Genomic DNA, 19343 nt, shown 5'->3' with positions numbered 1-19343 from the left:
TCTGTCTTTGCCTTCCACCTCACCACAGGAGTGCCAGGATTACAGACGCATATCACATCAGGCTATGTTACACAGGTTATTGAGATCAACATCAGGTCCTCGGGCTTGTTCAACAAGCTCAGTCATCTCCTGGCTCCACAACTTGTTTTTTGAGGCAGGGTCTTCCACAGGGTTGGACCTTACGAAGTGGGCCAGCAAGCTCCGGGTGTCCTCCTGTCTCTATCAACACCATACAGAGCTGTATTTCATCAGTTCTGGAGATCGTACTCAAACCCACATGCTTGGTAAGGCCAGCACTTTACTGACTGAGATATCTCCCCAGCCTCTACATCTTTCTATGTCTTTTTCCCTGCCAACCAGCATTAGTTTTAGCATAAGAATTCCTGGTGGCGCCAAGTGAAGCACACAGCTGTCTGCTATTTAAATTAATTTAATACACAGACCTCAGAACTAAGCAGAAAGACAGCTAACCTTCACTTTAGATTCAGGATAACACCAGACCAATTTTAAGAATGTGAACAAGATAAAGTAGAACTCTGTAAAAGGAATTTTTTGGAATGAGATCCATTAAGAGATTCAGAATGATTCTTACTTGACTTCAAACAGGAATGGATTCTGACTAACCAAAAGCCAGAGAGTCCTCAGACATGAGCTCACTGACAGGAAGCAATTCCAGAAGCACACATACTGCAAGAATGCCTAAGGCCTCAATTTAGAAGTCACAGTTGGTAATATTACATATATATATATATATATATATATATATATATATATATATATATTTTTTTTTTTTTTTTTTTTTAAAGAGAGATCTCATTCTCCAAGGCTGCCCTTAAATTCACTGTGTAGCCAGGCATGATAGAAACTCCTGGTCTTCCTGCCACTACCTCCTGAGTGCTGGGATTAAAGATCTGTGCCACTTCACTTGGTTTATGCAGGCTGAGAATAAAACCCTGGGCTTCCTATGTGCCAGGCAAACACTCTACCAACTGAGCTAACTCCCGGCCCCATGACTTAATAATGATAGACTAAATAAATAAATAAATAAATAGATAGATAAATAAATAAAAAAAATTAAATGTCATCTTTAAAGCAGTTTTTCTTTGCCTTTATTTTAACCATTTAAATTTACTTAGGAAAAGTATTGTTTAAAGAAGCAGCACCCAGTTTTAGAGTAATTTAGCACATTCATATGTGAAAAAATACAAAATTACTCAATACATTTTTAATACACAAAGTCATATACAAACATTTTATTCTAGTAATATTCTTTATCACTTCAATTTAAACCATTCCATTATGAAAATTTCTTAATTGAAGAGAGAATATTTCTTTAAAACTCTAAATTAAACAGAGCTTTCTCAACTAATTTATTGCCACACAGCCTTTAGAAATAGGTGATTTTTCCAGTTTACAATTCTTCCCTTTAAAACGGTCCTGCTTGTCATATTTTTAAGATACAAGGCAGCAAACACCAGGAGATCTCACAGTGTAGAACACTCACAGCAGATCTTCCCTCACACATTCGTCCTCCAGAGAGCCACTGACTTCGCATGAACCTACTTGTGACATTAACTAACATTTCTTCTGTGGGTTTATTCTGCAATCTACAAAACTCAAGACTATAATCTGCACCCACTGAGGCAGCGCAGGTGAGCGTCTGCCTGTCAGAGGCACACTTAGGTGATCTCTCGGAAACAGCATGACTGAGCAATCATGCTTAAACAGAGTCCCAGAAGAATTTTGTTCCTTGATTACTTCCAGTGATTTCATGAACTGAACTGATACATAAGGCAGGTTGGTCCTTAGGGCAACTGGACTGCACACAGCCTACATGGAACGTTCCTCATGTTGAAAATGAAGAAAGCAGACACGTGGAAAATGTATGTCAAGTTTCACAGAACTGAAACTTGTATCGTTCAGTCTAGGCACTGAAGCACTTCTACAAAGAACTTGCCAGGTTGGTCACTGTAGAATGTCCCATTAAGCTAAAAAAATACAGAGAAGAGTTATTTGCTGCTCACACCCTTTGATTTTCCGTAGCATAGAGTCTGAGACGCGAACGCTGAAGTGCCCGCTCTACAGAGGACGTATGTTTACTCAAGTATCTGGATGCTTAACCTGGAGTTACAAGAATTCAGGGCAGGGCCAACAAAATGGCTCACAGGAAAAGGCTGCTTGCCACTGAGTGTGATGACGTGAGTTCAATTCTTGGAACCCCACAGGTAGAAGGAGAGCCAAGCCCCTCAGGTTAGACCCTGCCCTCCACATACATGCTATGGCAGTGCATATGTGTGTGAATACATGTACACACACACACCAAGTAAATAAATGATTCTTAAATCAATTCTTTAAAGAAATAAGGAACTCAGAACAAGTTTCAGAGCAACGTCAGGTCTGACACCAACCCCAAACACTGCAGCAGCATTTAGTTTTGCTCCTGGCATGTTCCACTGTTACTCTACAGTGCCCCCGCCTGCGCCCAGCCTGTTGCTCGACGGTACTCGGTAGTGCTTCACCTTCTCTGGGCTTCACTATCTCAGGCTCTTGTTTTTCCAACTACTCCACTGAGGTGGGAGTGGGCTGGAATGTGACACTGAGAATAATGTCAAGCATTCTACAGAAAGATAACCAATAAAAAAAAAGGCAATGGCACTAAGAAGTTGTGAATAACTACCTTGTAGTTGTTTTCTAATTTAAAGATTTTATTTTATTTTTTCTCTGTGTGCCTCTTTGTCTGTGGATGTGTACACAGGAATACATGTACTGCCTGAGGAGGACAGAAAGTTCACAGGATCCCCTGCAGCTGGAGTTACAGGCAGTTGTGAGCTGTTGGAGGAACCCTGCTGTTTGAGGTTGCAATTCTCCTAGTTCAGACGGCCATTCGGAGCTCAGTGTTAAAAATGCAGTACTCCTTCTTTCCTGCCTGGCCTCTCGCTCTCTGCCTGATTTCACCTAGACAGTGTCTTTAGACACAGCCACCCCTAGCCACATGTGTGGCTTTTGACACAACTCCCTGCTAGCTCTCTCCTCCCTGCGCCTATTTGATAATTAGGTATTGTGTTTTCATTCATATGATAGAAGCATGATGTTTAATGCAAATCAAGCAGCCTTGAAGTGCCTAGTTTTAACCAATTATATTCACCTATCCTTGCATCCCCAACCCACTCCCCAAAGAGTCTATAGCTTTTGTTCTCTGTAACTAAAGTTGAACTAGATCCCTGCAATGGTTCCCAGAATGTGTGATCCCCATACAGTGCTTGAGGGCCATTCCAGGCTTGCTTCTTCTCTAGTGCCTCTCCTGACTTCATGGGCTGGTACAAGACAGTCCTGACTGAGGCAGAAGGAGAACCAACAGGGAGCTGCCTTGTCTGTGTGTTAGGAACCACGCTTAGTTTCTCTCAAAGAGCTCCAAGCACTCTTAGCCACTGCCATCTCTCCAGCCTCATTATTTTTAATTTAAAGATGACATGCCTGTTTTACAAACCTCACTAAAAAGACAACAGATGAGCCTGGTGGTGGTGGCGCACACCTTTGATCCCAGCACTTAGGAGGCAGAGGCAGTCAGATCTCTTGTGAGTTCCAGCCAGCCAAGGCTACATGGAAAAACCCTGTCTTGAAAAACCAAAATAAGTAAATTATTAAATAAAAGTGACAATGGAAAATAGCAGGCCATTCTTCTTAAAAGGAATAAACTACATGAACAAAGAGAAGAACAAGAAACAGCAATCAACTCTTGGGTGGCCATGAAGAAATGCGACTAAGTGTTTTAGTCAGAAAAGAGGAGGAAACAACAGAAAGCAGGGATCTGGTACAAACTGAATAGAATGTCAATTATGCATTCCTGTGTTTTCACACAGAAGAAAAAAAATTTAAAGTTTATTCTCTAAACATAGCTGCAAGAGAAGTTCTAGAGAAGATTTCAGGTAAAATTTTAATAATGTGATCATTTCTTATTTAGTCATTAAAATATAAACACAGAATGTAGATCTATCAAAATTATGTAATAACTCTACACTAGTGGTGGGAAATTTGTTTGCTTTGTTGTTTTTTCTTTGAGACAAAGTCATGTAGCCCAGGCTAGCTTCCAACTCACTATGTGGTAGAGGATGACCTTGAACTCTTCCTGCTTCTGCCTCCCAAATGCTGGGGTAATGGCATGTCATCACACCATCACATGGTGGAGAGCGGCCTCTCCATTTTGGGAGAATGACATGAAACTGGGAGGCAAACATGGTGTGAGAGGAGCCATCCTGTTCTGTCTTAGTAAAAGTTTTGTCAGCTGAAAATGCTTACAGCTGGACAGACAAGCAATAGAAACATGAGTATAATCTGTAGAGAGGCAGGCAAGTCTAAGAAAATCAGCCAAGCACAGGGGTTATAGGCAGTTAATATTTGATTCCATCCCTTCCTGAGGGTCTATGGGGAGTTAATGGTTGCTGAGGAAAGGAGAGATGTTTTCTTCAGTGGTGTAGCCACTGGTAAGTTGGGCATGCTCTTATAAAAATAACTCTCCACCCATGTTCCTGTAAGGAGATCGAAATTCACACACACGCAGAGGAAGGGGGCAATGAAAGTAGAAGGACACCAGTTTGAAAGAGGATGAGGCTCATTAGGAGTGGAGAGAGGCAAAAAAAGGTCATAAGGGATGGATATATGGCTATATATCCCTTATGGATGGATTTATACATGTATGGAAATGCCATCATGAAATGCATTGTATTTAACTAATACCTGCTAATAAAAAGTCTTGAAAAAGGATCATTCACTTATTTGTTTTCACAGTGTCTTGGCATAAGCCCACAAACTAGGTGCCCACATGCTCCCATCTCTATCATGGGCCCCATGTGATTCCCTTGGGGTGAAGAGTGGGCAGGGCAGGGGAGCTGCTTTGTATAGCTTTGTGGAGCTAGAGCTCAGCTTTCCAAAGATACAACCACAGAAACCCAAGAAAAGTAGCTTTAGAGGTGAATTTACTATGCAGACAATAATTAGGCCTCAAGGCCCAAGCAATTGCTAGAAGCTAGCATTGCTGCAGGATGTTGTGGGTGGAGAGGGAAATTCCAGGCACATTCAGGAAACAGTTCAGCAGAAACTGTCTAGGGATACCCAGAATGAAAGGCCGGGATCCCCAGCATTCCTTACTGTAGCTTCCTACTCTAAATAAATCAGTTGCTTTGTACCTACCAAAGATATGCTGGCCTTATTCCAAGATTCGTTAGTAAATCAATTACTGTCACATATTCTCTTGGTCTTTTAATAAATATAAAAGACATTAATTACTAAAAATTTTAAAGTAGGAAAATTATTCTGAAACATTAACAAAAGCAATTGGAGAATAAAGGTTCATACTGTCAGTCACATAAAACATACACACACACACACACACACACACACATATCTACACACACATGATGAGGAGGGAGGGAGAGAAGATGTGATATACCCTAATATATTTCTTTCTTACTTTTATAATAACAGAAAACATTTTCTGAATATATAACTAGATAAAATGATTTAGCATGAGCTGGGCACAACGGCACACTCCTATGATCCCAGCACTCAGGAGGCAGAGGTAGGCAGATCTCCGTGAGTTTGAGGTCAGACTGGTCTACCAAGTGAGTTCAGGGCAGGCATGTCTCCACAGGGAATCCCTATCTTGAAAAACAACAACAACAACAAAAATGATTTAGCATGAAGAAGAATGGGGTAAGTGGCTAGAGAGCTGATAAAGGGTCTACTGCTCAAACATGAAGACCTAAGCTCAGATCCCAGCATCCACATAAAAAGCCAAGCACAGCAACACATGCCTGTAATCCCAGTGCTGGGAGGTGGAGACAGGAGGATCCCTGGGACTTGCTGGCCAGTCAGCCTAGCTTAATCAGTGAGCTCCAGGTTCAGTGAGACACTGTCTCAAACATAAAGGAAGTAATAAAGGAAGTAATAAAGGGAGTAATAAAGGAAGACAACAGAGGCCAACTTCTGGCCAGAGTCCACGTCCATGAACATATGAATACCTTCATGCACATGGGAGGACACACTCATGCACCTGTGCACACATACAAACAAAATGAGTCAAAACACACTAGCCATCTAATTTGAGGAAGACACTATTGTGGTACCTTGAACTCAGTACCTGTAAGATGGTTCTATCATAATGCCTCTCCCCAAACAAGGGAACAGAGGCTCAAAGAGGCCAAGAAGCCCCCAAAGTGCCACACAGCCAGCTCTGAAGAACCTGGAGGCCTGGAACCCAAGTGTTTTGTCTCCAGAGGCTGTAGCACCTTTGGCCACCTCGAGCAACTCATTCTAGAAAATCTCCTGTAGGAGAGGGTGTGATGTTGCAACCCTTTAATCTCAATCAACACTTTAGATGTAAGAGGCAGGAGGATCTCTGTAGTCTTGGGTTAGGCTGCTCCCACCTTGCAAGTTCCAGCCCAGCCAGGGCTACATGGAGAGATCTTGTCTCAAAAAAGAAAAAAGGAAGGGAGGGTGGGGGAAAGGGTTAGAGGAAGGGAGGGAGGGAAGGCAGGAAGGAGGGAGGAAGGCAGGCAGGCTGACATGCAGACTGGCACTGGTGCTGGTCAAATACACACCGGGACTAGAGAAGACCGCAGCTAGGTAGCTCCGTCCTCCTGAGAAACGCTGTGCAGAGAAATGAGGCTCTCACACTGCTCGCTGTCTTCTGGAACTCTAAAGAAAACGGTTAAGGAAGCTTTAGAACTGAAAAGAAACCTCAAATATGTCCCACTACCCTGTCTAGAGGTCATGGTACAGTTAGTGGCATACCCATAATTTCCCTCACGTTTTTGAAGTGCAATACAAAAAGCTTTCTCTCTTTAAAAGAAACGTAAAAAAAAAATGTAAGACAGCATTAACACATTCGATTACATACTACCCCCAAACCCAAGTTTTCTACACTGAAGTTAACGACAGGCCATCAATAAGTACTCTGGATTTACCTGTGAACCAAAACATTTTCTTCCCAAAAATTAGAAGCAAAATTATTTCATCATCCTAAGGATCCAAATGTATCTTTTTACTTATATGACACAAAGTATACAATTTATTCTTTCAACAATTCCTGTCAAAATCCCTAAAAGCTAGGTGGCCACTGTGGTAATTCTCAGTTTACTTAGCCAAGCCATCACTGTTTTTTCTTTTGAGACAGGGTTTCCCTCTGTAGCCCAAGCTGGCTCCAATCTCAGAATCCTACTAGTCCTCCCGAGTTGCTGAGATTACAGGAAAGCACAGCCACACACAGCTGCACACATTGTTCTTTAAAAATAAATAAATAAATAAAATGTTTTTTTATCCCAGTGTTCAGGGCCATCATAAAACTATAGCTCAAAAACAAAAGTAAGGGCTGGGAGATGGCGTGGTTGATATGCTTGCCTGGAAGCATAAAAACATAAATTCTATGGCCCTTAACCCAAATTTTAAAAAATGAGGCAAACCAGGAGGATCCCTGGGGCTCACCTGCCAGCCTAGTCAAACTGGTCCAGGCTACCCAAACTAGCCAGCACCAGTACAACACTCAAAACTAAGGGGGGCAGGGCATGATTAGTGAAGACATTTGACAAGCACTCTGGTCTCCCCTTATGTATGTGCACACACATGTAGGTTCATGCAGACACAAATGAATGAATGAACGCACATACACAAGCGTAAAAAACTTTGTGGAGTAAACATACCTCTGAATTCGATGTTTTCTGCATATAAAGGCAAAAATTCTTCTGACTCCTACCATCACAGGATCCCAATTATTATAATGGCATAGGAGAGTAACAATAAAAAATGAAAAAAACACAGGGATAGCGCCTGCAAAAAATAACCAAGAAAACTGCACCTAAAACAAAAGATTAAAATAAAATCTCAAAATTATCATTAAGGCAATGTTTTTACCTTTAATATACATTAAAATACAAAGAAGACAGATTAAACACTGACATTATAAAGTACTACTATATAAGAGGACTTAAGTCTCCAGTTTACAATTCTACTTGCCTAAATAACCAATAGCAATACTTACTGCTCTAAAAGAAAAAATGGGCAAAAGAAAAGCAACAAAGGTAAGGCAATATTTAGCAGTCACACTTCCCAGAGAGTGGGAATGTCCACAAATGGAGTGTCTGTGTCAAACACCACAAGGCTCATTTCCTCTGCAATGGTCACCCTCTACTCACAAGTGGACTTTTCTTCCTCAATTTCCAACACCATCTTTAAATTTCACATTTGAAAATAAACATATCCCAGCTGTATTAACACAGTGCTACATCACAGCTCTTAGCATAAAACCAAGGGAAACCCTTGCAGACACTTAGAAATACCAACAGGGACTTGTTCTGTACAGATTTATTTATTCACAAGTATGTGTGCGCTTGAGTGTGTGAATGTGCATCACATGTGTACAAGTGCTGGCAGAAGCCAGCAGAGGGTGTGGATCACCCAGACCCGGAGTTACAGATGGGCGTGAGCTGCCCGATGGGAACTGAAGCCAAGTTCTCTATAAGTGCTCTTTATACTAAGCTATCTCTCCAGATCTGCAGAATCACTTTTAAATAGTATGTACACCACTGAGAGTATTTTGCCTTTATCTTTAAGCTACACAAAGACCTAAAGACAAACAGCTCTAAAAATAAGGTTACGAGAACATACTACACACTTTAGAGTTCTCAGGTATTTCCTCTTTCAAGTGTATTAGGCTAACACACACACACACACTACGATTACTTGCGACTTAAAATACTCAGATTCCAAATGCAGACTAAGGGGCGGTCTCCCTCAAAGATTTAGGCAAAGGCACACCTCTCCCTCTGCTGCCCTAGAAACACTAAGGAAACTTCCACAGGATGTGGTGGTGCACACCTTTAATTCCAGCACTGGAGAGGCAGAGGCAGGCAGGTCCCTGAGAGTTCAAGGCCAGCTTCATTGACATAGCGTGTCCCAGGCCAGCCAGGGTAATACAGTGAGACCCTATCTCAAGAAACAAACAAAAAGCCCTAACGCATGTGGTGTGGGCGTACATGTCCACATGCTATGCCCATGACTATACAGAGGCCAACCCTGGCTGTCTTTCCTTAGGTGCTGTTTTTTGAAACAGAGTCACTTCCAGACCTAGGACTCTCCCGGTAGCTGGAATGGCTGGTCAGTGAGCCCCAGAATCCTCCTGTCCACCTTCCCAGCACAGGCAACACTGTTCCTGGCTGTGTGTTGTTGTTGTTGATTTTAACATGAATTCTAGGATCCACCTCCTCAGGCCCTGCTATTTATGAATATATGGAGTAGTCTCTTTTAGAGACAAGCATCAGTATTATCCGTGTGTGCCTCCCTTATCCCTGAACTGTCAGCAGCCTGCCTGAGCAGTGCTCCTGCAGTATCCATGAACTCACCTTTTGCATGCACATGTCGGCTATGATGGAGAGAGGTATCGTGAGGCTCAGTGCGAGTGTGCCTATCAGCGATGAGGTAAGAAAGCAGCCCCTGAACGAAAGGAAGGAAACATAACGTCTATACTAAAAATATTTTTAAGATGCCTGAAAAAACTGAACCAACATTTCCTGTCCTATAATATGTGCCTGGGAGATCTCACATAGTGGTGAAAACTAAGGATGGAGAGAGATACAGAAGAGTTATTATAAAGACTCCCAAATTTGTCCTCAACTATTAAGAATACAAACATGGAGCTATAAAGTGTTCTGGGTGCTTTAGACTATTTTTGAGATCTACATACACATATTATTCAACTTTGGATATATAGTTTATATTTCATTCATTTAAAAAATTTCCAAGCAGAGTTTTTAGTTTTGTGATGGTACCTAACAAAACCACATTATCCTTCTTTAGATTTAAAAACAATTTAAATTATGTGTGTATATGTGGGTTTGTACATGTGAATGCAGTATCCTTAGGGACCAGAAGACGATGTTGGACTGCTCTGAAACTGCAGTTACAGGTAGCTGAAAGCTCCCTAACGTGGGTGCTGGGAGCTGAATTCAGGTCCTCTGCAAGAGCAGTATGCACTCCTAAACACTGACACATTTCCCTCTCCTCCCACTATTAAAATTGAAATCTCACATAAACTTTAGGAAACTGATAAGCTTGTGCCACAAGACCCAGCTCTTTTAAAACTCCAATCTGACAGAAAAAGTACTAAGTAGATGACTATAATGGAAGTCTCACAAACTCCATATGAAATACTGTGATCAAACTTATTTTAAACTTATTGTCATTAAATGAGAGAAATTGTAACATGTGTTAGCAGCCCAAGTTGATCATTCATGCTTTTCACATGTGGCTCATTCATTTGTAACCTACTGAATATAACTATAACAACAAGCCTGTGAACCAGCAAACATTGCCAAGCTTTCTAAACAAGCAATTCCCCTGGAGTCCCACTAAGTGTGAGCTCACTTGGCACTCCCTCATATGCTGGATGCCCATTGGTCCTGGTTACGTTCATCTGTGTAACACTGTTCTTTATATGTTTCACTTACATGTATGCACGCACATGTATACACACATACATGTGTGCACGGACTGGCCAGAAGTCGACATCAAGCATCTGGCTCACTCTCTACCTTACTCTGGAGAACAGTTCTCTTACTGAACCTAGTCTGCTGTTCAGCTCGGCTAGCTGGCAAGCCAGTTCCATAGGTCTCCCCATCTCTGTGCTCCCGTGTTGGTGGTAGAGATACATGCTATCCCACCTAGAGATACAAACTCAGACCCTCATGTTTGTGCAGCAAGAACTTTATCAACTGAGCCATCATCCCAGCCCTCAACACTGTACTTAAGAAAAACAAGTATTTATTTTTGACAATTTCATATACGGAAACAGCTTGAAGACATGTTTATAAATTTACATAATTTGTATTTCCCGGTTGGCTTCAGCTATCAACACAACCTAGAGCAGTGGCTCTCAACCGTCCTAATGCTGTGATCCTTTCTACAGTTCCTCAAGTTGTAGTAACGTCCAACCATAAAATTATCTGATTGCTATTTGATAGCTGTCATTTTGCTAGTTATGAATCATGGTAAATATCTAATATGTGGGATATCTGACATGCAATTCTTGTAAATGGGTCATCTGACCTCCACAGGAGCTGTGACCTACAGGTGGAGAACTGATAGCCTAGAATCATCGGAGGGAGTTTTAACTGAAGGACCGGATTGGCCTGTGTCCTTTCTGTTAAGAGACTGTCTTAACTGATCATTAATGTGGGAAGGCCTGTCCTGATTCCCTCAGTGATGGGCTGTGACCTGGAAGTGTGAGCCATTAAACCCTTCCTCCTCTAAGAACTTTTGCACAGCAGCAGAAAGGAAACCGAAACATACTTATTCACATGTATCTTTACTCACTCATTTATTAAACAAACATGTTTGAGCTTCTTTCTATATATGTCCTCTTTGTAATGGGCCCACAGAATACTTTAAAATAAAGTTTCTGCTCTAGCAGAATAAATATATTCAATACAAGTATCTATGTAGAACAGAAGGGCACAGAAGAGACCATCAGAACTCAGAAGACCTAGAAATGTCCAAACTATTCAAAAGTCAACAAACTGACAACAAATGAAATAACAGTACCTACCATAACCACAGAAACTCAGAAAGAACTGTTCCAATGAGGCCATTGATAATGATACACAACAGTACCACTTTATTGGGAAACTCAAAGTCCTCAAAGCCAGTATAATGAAGTAAAAAGAACCCCGGCCATAAGAGCAGCAGATTAAACAGACCTACAAAACCTGAGTATAAAAGAGACGTACGTTAAAATCATGACTGATTTCAATTTTCCAAACGTAACAGTACTATTAGAAACATGAGCTCTCATGAGGGGCTTCAGTGGGATGCTTAATGGGAACTTGTGTTGGTTGGTTTGAAGACCAACTCTACAAACAGCTAAACACCAGGAAAAGTACAAGATCAAGCACTTGGTAACTGTTCTACAGTTTGCCTGGGAAGATGGCTCAGCCAAAAAAGGACTTGCTTCTCAACACAAGTGCAAGCCTCAGCACACGGGTGCTGCTCACTTGTACTCTTAGTTTTGGGGATATGCAGACATGGCTCCCTAGGACCCACTGGCCAATTAGTCTGGCTGAATTATGAGCTTCAGAAATTTCAGTGAGAACTTGGAGAAGTTGGAATCCATAATATTTTAAAAAAGATGATGTGGAGGAAGAAAAAGTCTTCCACATTCTCTCAAAAAAAAAAAAAAACAAACCATAAATTTATCATTTTAAGTAAATAGTAGCTTAAACATGTACTTGCCAAAGAACATTGGAATATCCAATTTGTCTTCTCTGTCTACCTTTCTCTTAATCATCACAATGTAGACAGCATAGAGCATAGCTCCAGCAAGGGACCAAATGGAACCTGTAAAAACCAACACATTGATTTAAACTGTTATATCCATTAATGAACTCATTCAACATATCCTACTACATATATAAATGGGATACTAAGTGAAGAAAAGAGAAAATAAAAAACAAATAAACAAACCAAACCTAACTCATTCCATCTAGATCCTCCTGCAGGGTAGGAAGGGACTGAATGGATAAACAAGGATATGCAAAAGCATTAGCCTTGGTAACATAACCAAAAACCCACATAAATTCCAAAAATGAAAGTCAGATAAGTAAGTTTGTCTTTATCTGAAACATGCACTTCCTACTTTTCTCTACGGGGGTTCTCAACCTTCCTAATGTTACAATCCTTTAATACAGTTCCTCATGTTGTGATGGCCCACAAGCATAAAATTATTTCCTTTAATAATTCACTTTAATTTTGCTACTGTAATAAATCATAATGTAAATATCTGTGTTTTCAAACAGTCTTAGGCAACCTCTGAGAAAGGGTCATTTGACGTCCAGCAACTCACAGGTTGAGAATCACTGCTTTCCACTTTGATACAGGCTGTTGTACAATGTAACAAATGCTTCTGTCTCTAAGCCATTGCTTGAACTTGTTCTTCCACCCTCCATATGGGTTACAGATACACTACCTCCATAAGCTCACATCTCTTCTAGCCAGCATCTTTCCTACTCTGCTAAATTTCCCACTAATTTGTCTTTGGTTTTAGACAATGGAACATTACTAATTTTAAATACAGCACTATGGGTTGGATAAATGGCCCAGAGGGCAAAGCACTTGCCACACAAGCATGAGGACATAGTCTGAATTCCCATGACCACATCAAGTCAGACATGGGACGTGCATGTATCTGTAATCCCAGCACTCCTGCAACAAGATGTAGGCAAAGACAAGAGAATCCCAAGAAGCTTACAAGCCAGCAGCCAGGCATACGCAGTGACAAATAACAAAAGAGCCTATCTCAAACAAGGTGGAAATCAAGGACCAACACCGGACATTGTCTTCTGACCACCCCACACTGTGTCACACATCCACCTATACTAAAACACTCACATATACACACTGTATATACCTGCAAAAATAAAAATATGTCATTAATTTATTCTCTAGTGGCTTTATTTTATAATTCCCATATTTTATTTTAAACCAGAAACTCTCTGAAAGCTACAAACATAATGTATGCTCGTAATTGGTTGAAAACGTGCAATGTAATGTCAAGCGCACAGTGCTGACTGTCTTCATTAACTCCTGTTCAACAGCCTTAAGTAAGCCTTTAAAGACAGTTAAACAGTGTGCAAGTGACTGCACTCAATACTTTAATCCACAAAAAAACAATATTCTAAGTCTATTTTTATTATTATCAAAAATTTTTAAACGCTGTCAACAAAATCTTGCACTGAAAAAACAAACATATATCGTGTTTTCTACATACAAAGTGGCTCTGGGTCAGAAGAGGAAATGAGAAGCACAGGTGACTAGGCAATAGCCAGGAAGAGTTTGCAAAGCTCTGCTCTATTCTATGAACTTCAAATGTCTAGAGGAATTAACGAATTTGGAAGAGTTTGGGAAGCTCTGCTCTATTCCATGAACTTCAAATGTCTAGAGGAATTAACTAACTTGGCCTCTAGTTACCTTTGTTTTGCTAAATCCAGGCAGTAGATGAAAAGTAAATGTTTCCTATAACTTCCAAGGCAAGAAACAAGAATAGATGAAAAAACTCAGTGGGTGAGAGTATGGCAACAGGATATTTCTATTACCGTCAAGTATCTCCACAGTTACCTCACCCTGGAGCACTCTCACAGACGCCACTTTAACACTTACATCCCTAGCGATAGGTTAAAGCAATGTCGTGGGTCCTTGAAGAAACCAGTCAGATCAGGAAATGTTACTATCATGATATTACTACCAATGTCTATAGCATCGATTTAACTAGAAAGAATTCTAGATAAACTACAATTTAAATGGAGAAACACTGTATAAGAAAAATGAGCTGCACCCTCCAACTGTCCAAGTCATAGAAGACAAGTAAGACTGCATTAGGGGAACAGGACAACCAAATGAAAACCAATAAAAGATACCAGGACACTAAAAGAAGACAGTGAAAAAGACAGGTACATCAAGGATAGGTCTTTAGCCCATACTATCAAAAGTAAGTGTTCACTGCAGTAGTAAGTAGTGCTCATAAAAGATACAAAAGTGGATGAGAAAATTAGTCGGTAATGTTCTTTCTTGATTTTTGTAATTGCTCTATAGTTACATAAATTAACGTCTGAAAAATCTGGGTAAAAGTCATATAAAAATTTTATTAACAGCCATTTTTGCATCACTTCGAAAAAAATCAAATTATAAAACAATTTTCAAAAGACCCTGCTACTGAGCCAGCAGGATGGCTCAAGCAGTAACGAGATGCTTGCTTCCAAGCCTAGGACCCACGGTGAAAGGATAGATTGGATTCTTACAAGTTGTCCTCTGACCTCCACACATCAGATCACACACACACACACACACACACACACACACACACACACACACACACAGTTACACACATGTAAATAAATGTAATCAGACTAAATGCATGTTAGTAATGCCCATACTATGTCAGCATGTATCTGCACGCACTGTGGAGCAGAGCTTGAACGAATGGCCTAGCAGAGCAGGGCATCTTACCTATTGTGTCTCTTCCAGCAGACTTCTGAGACCCAGAGAGGTTCACAAGCACTACACCTCCAATGCTGTGAGAGAAATGCTCATTACTGACGGACAAAATCATAAGCTCCGGAGAGACTAACTGTCTGGATAAAAGCTAAGAACTCATCTTAGTTTGGGGTAGGACTATTGGGAATTGAGTGATCTCATTGGTGTGTCCTCAAAAACTCAGCAGTGCAGTACAGTGTCGTGCTGCACTGACAGCTCACCCTCACAAATGCGCACGGATGGCGTCTAGGGAAGGGATTCTTACTGTCAGCCCATTTTACATGGGAAAACTGAGGCAAGAAGAGGTGACATACTTTGACCAAGACCACATGACAGGACTGAGTCACAGGAAACCTGGCCCCAAAGTCCCACATGCTTACATGTTACTGTCTTTTAAGAACAGAAAAGGGTTAACTTGCCATCCCTTTGCAAAGCCTTCTTTGAGAGAGAGAAATAAAACCAGCAAAGGCACTCTTCCTGCAGGTGAAACCTAAATAAAGGGAAAGGCTGTCCTTACACATTTGACAAGTCCTGTTAACCCATGATTTTAATGAGCAAAAGGAAGTCAACTACAGGCTGTTGAGAAGTCAGAGGACACTGATCCATCATCGTAGAGGCACTTATTGAGCATCTACAATGAACAAGGCAGTGTGTTCCAGTGGGAACAAAATAGGTGTAGTTCTGGTCTTCAACATGCCTACATGGCCTTTCTTCTTCTAGGGGGCTTATTAGTTGTGTGTATTTTTTTTCAAACAAATGAAGATGCTACAAATTTAAAAGATAGTCTAATTCTCTTGCCTACTGACCAAAAACACCTAGACACATTTGAGGAGCAGTACAGAAAAAGAATATTTTCCCCTTATGCAACAGTACGATCAGAAGCTAAACAGATACTTCTTGAGCTGGATCCTCCTACTCTCTGGTGGCAGCATCAGGTTTCCTGCTATGATCCATGTTTGGATTGGAGTCAGCTGTTGTTTACCGAGTTCCCACAATATAACAGAAACCATTTCATTTCCATCCAGAGGATGAGGCCATGACAATGCCTAAATATACTGAGCACACCCTGTTCTTTGAAACAGTTTAGAAGTTTGACCTCACCCATCTGCGTGACAGTCCCATGAGACAAATTCTGCCATGATCCCCAGTTTACAGAAGAGGAAACAGGCAAAGAGGTTTTAAAATAATATGCAAGATTTCAAAACTAATAATGGAGGTAAGACTAGATCATGGACGACAGAATGAGATTTCTGAGCTCATCAGATTTCTTTCAAGTCTGCAGCTATATCAAATTCTATGTATGGTCAAAAAACAGCAATCGCCTTGTTGAAGGACAATTCAAAACAAAGTAAGTAGTAAATAGTGTTTATTACAGTATTCTTTTTTTAACTGAATGTTTTATTGATATAAAGATTAAATATATACATATTTATCCTGAATGCACTATTTTTTATTAATTACACTTTATTCACTTTATTACACTATTCTTAAGAGTAAAATAATATGCAAAATTTAAGTATCAATTGTCCTAAACTATAGCTCAAACTTCACTTTTTTTTAAAGGACAGAAAAGAACTACTTTAGACTTATGGGCCATGTGGTTTCTTTTATAATTTGTCTAATCCATAGCAGCCACAGATAATAAGCAAGTGAATGAACATGACTGTGTTTCAATAAAACTTTATTTATAATAACCTGAAGGCAGCTAACCTTAATTTACTAGTCCCCATTCTTAAGCTACTTCTGTCAAAGCACTTCCAAATTCACATTTTATATCCATTCCCCTTTTTATCAAACTGTTCTTTATTATTTGCTACTAAGAAAAGTTAAAACTTAGCATATTTCAGGTAAAGTTTAATAAAACCTCATTACTTCCTCAATTCAAATATATTTCCAAGATGCAAAAATACTTTTGGTTAAAACATTAGTCAAACATACAAAGCAATATATCCCTGGTAGTTATGAAGACTAATTGTAAATTAGTTGGATCAACCTCAGTACTACTGAAACAACCCTGGTCAGCTTTCCCTTGTATCTAAAAGCTGTAAGACAGAATATAGTAAGAGTGACTGGCCTTCTACACTTGCTCAGTGCAAGTCCCTCGGCTACTTCATGGACACTGCTCCACACTTCACAGAAAGCTACAGTCTTCTCAGCTAAAGCAGGACTGGGAGAAGCAGCAGAACTGACTCAGTTTCCGCTGCTACTGCTAAGAAACAGTCTCATCATTAAGTGCTTCTGTTAACTTCTTTGCTCTCAAAAATAGCAGCTTAGTCAAAGTAAAGCATCTCCTTCGAGTACTGTCTATTGAAAAAGCTCTCTGGTAGGCTCTCGGCAACACACAGAATATGAAGACAGGTTTCAGCCTTTTAAACTGTGCAGCCCAGCAGAGAAGACAAGAGCAACAAACTCACAGTCACATATGCAGAGACTGGCATGTAGTTACTGATACTGACACTGTGGCTGCTGTGCCCCAAGGTAAAACTGCCAAACGAATTAAACAGAAAGTGAAAAGCACTATAGCCTAAGGTAACCGGAAAAGCCCAATTTGAGATCTAGAAGAAAGGGACAAAGAGGAGCCAACACAAAAAGTGGACTTGTGTCCGGAAAAGGAGATAGACAACTGATGATCACGTTGGTACAATAGTGCTAAATGTGAAACTCAGTTTAACACTTAGTAGGCTGGCAATCAATGAGAACCAATGAGTGGGAACCATAGTTGTCCTGGGATCTTTCCCTCCAGTTACCCCAATGGGACACAGGGCTAAACAGAATCAGGTCCACGGAAAGCCTTCTTTGGCCCCGCCTTTCTTTTCATTATAACATAAATCGTTTCAACACCATATTTTAAAGGCTTTATTATTTCGGTTTGTGTCTACATGGGTGTGTGTGTGCATGTGTGTACAGGTATGCATGCTTGTGTGCAACTAGAAGCCAGAAGAGGGTATTGGATCTGCCAGAAGAGACATCATAGGGTTTGGAATGGGCAGTTTGTTACATGGGTGCTTAAATCTGAACTGCAGGCTTCATCGTTATCTGAGCAAGCACTCTCAACTGCTGAGCCATCTTTCCAGTACTAATACCATATTTCTGAGCAGAGTAAATTAGCATATGTTATACTCTTACCTTAAAATTACAGCTAATAATTTTGAGAGGGTAAACCTGTCTCCACTGTTACTTGGAAATACGGCTGCGAGAATTAAAGTAAAGAGTCCTGGAGGGAGAAAACGAAGGTCAGAAGAAGCTGGAAAGTTTACCTGCCGCCCGTGGTCCTTACCATCACTACCAAGGGTGACATGAGTAAGTCACATACCTAACTTTTTTCTTTGTTTGTTTAACAGGGTTTCTCTGTGTAGACATGGCTGTCCTAGAACTTACTCTGTAGATCAGGATGGCCTCAGATTCATGTAGATATGCACCCGCTTCTGCCTTCTGAGTGCTGGGACTAAAGACATATGCCACCATGCCTGGGTACAGAGCTAACATTTAAGCTAACTGTTTGGCTATTTTCAAACAATTAATACTGCGTTAACTTAAAAGGAAATGTTCAAAGGTCAGATTGAGAACAGTCTCCAAACTAAGCCACACTAACTCCAACAGATAAGGTAGTACAGATAAGGTAGGCCTACTTCGTTTTAAACTAGTACGTATGAAGTTGAGCCTGCAGAACAGTCTCCAAACTAAGCCACACTAACTCCAACAGATAAGGTAGTACAGATAAGGTAGGCCTACTTCTTTTTAAACTAGTACGTATGAAGTTGAGCCTGCAGAGTAATTCCGTGACCTCATCACAGTCATGCCCGTGTTCTAAGGCTATTTCTGCAGCTTCAAAAACACTTCTTTTCTCTTCCAGATTTGGAAGGTGAGTCAATGTTAAAAATAAAGCACTTACTACAGTGCAAATTTTAGATATGAAATAAGCAATGGCATTTAGCCAAAAGGATCTAGAAAAGATCTCTGAAAAGGAAATATGCAGGATGAGACTACCATCACAGGAGAATGCAAAATAAAAATCACAGAAGGCCAGGTGTGGTGGTGCACGCCTTTAATCCCAGAACTTGGGAGGCAGAAGCCAGCCTGGTCTACTGAGTGAGTTCAGGAATAGAAAGGGCTACACAGAGAAACCCTGACAAAAATAAAACAAAACAAAACAAAAAAAAAAACAAAAACAAACCAACAAAACCCTCAAGGGGCCATGGTAGGGCGCACGTAGAAAATATTTATGCATTTCAGGATAAAAAACCACAGAGGGCCAGCAATGTGCTCATGGG

The 19343-nt window shown here is 40.6% G+C and overlaps 1 protein-coding gene across 2 annotated transcripts in view; it reads right to left on the bottom strand.

Moving 5' to 3' along the window:
• Positions 1 to 1086: 1086 nt before the first annotated feature.
• Slc35f5 (solute carrier family 35 member F5) overlaps positions 1087 to 19343 on the bottom strand; it is a 33270-nt gene continuing 15013 nt past the window's right edge. For both annotated transcript variants that reach the window (XM_055601945.1, XM_055601952.1), the window contains 8 exons: positions 18199 to 18286; positions 15046 to 15110; positions 12277 to 12381; positions 11594 to 11753; positions 9393 to 9483; positions 7695 to 7849; positions 6597 to 6693; positions 1087 to 1988 (listed from right to left, as the gene is read on the bottom strand). In XM_055601945.1, the coding sequence (XP_055457920.1) occupies positions 6618 to 6693; positions 7695 to 7849; positions 9393 to 9483; positions 11594 to 11753; positions 12277 to 12381; positions 15046 to 15110; positions 18199 to 18286 (740 nt within the window). In that variant the 3' untranslated portion in view covers positions 1087 to 1988; positions 6597 to 6617. The remainder of the gene's footprint in view (positions 1989 to 6596; positions 6694 to 7694; positions 7850 to 9392; positions 9484 to 11593; positions 11754 to 12276; positions 12382 to 15045; positions 15111 to 18198; positions 18287 to 19343) is intronic.

The sequence above is a fragment of the Psammomys obesus genome, unplaced genomic scaffold (genome assembly GCF_907164565.1).
Source record: "Psammomys obesus unplaced genomic scaffold, mPsaObe1.curated_primary_1811, whole genome shotgun sequence".
In the NCBI taxonomy this organism is placed as follows: Eukaryota; Metazoa; Chordata; class Mammalia; order Rodentia; family Muridae; genus Psammomys; species Psammomys obesus.
The sequence above is the reverse complement of the archived record's forward strand: the minus strand, read 5'-3'. Positions and strand labels throughout refer to the sequence as shown.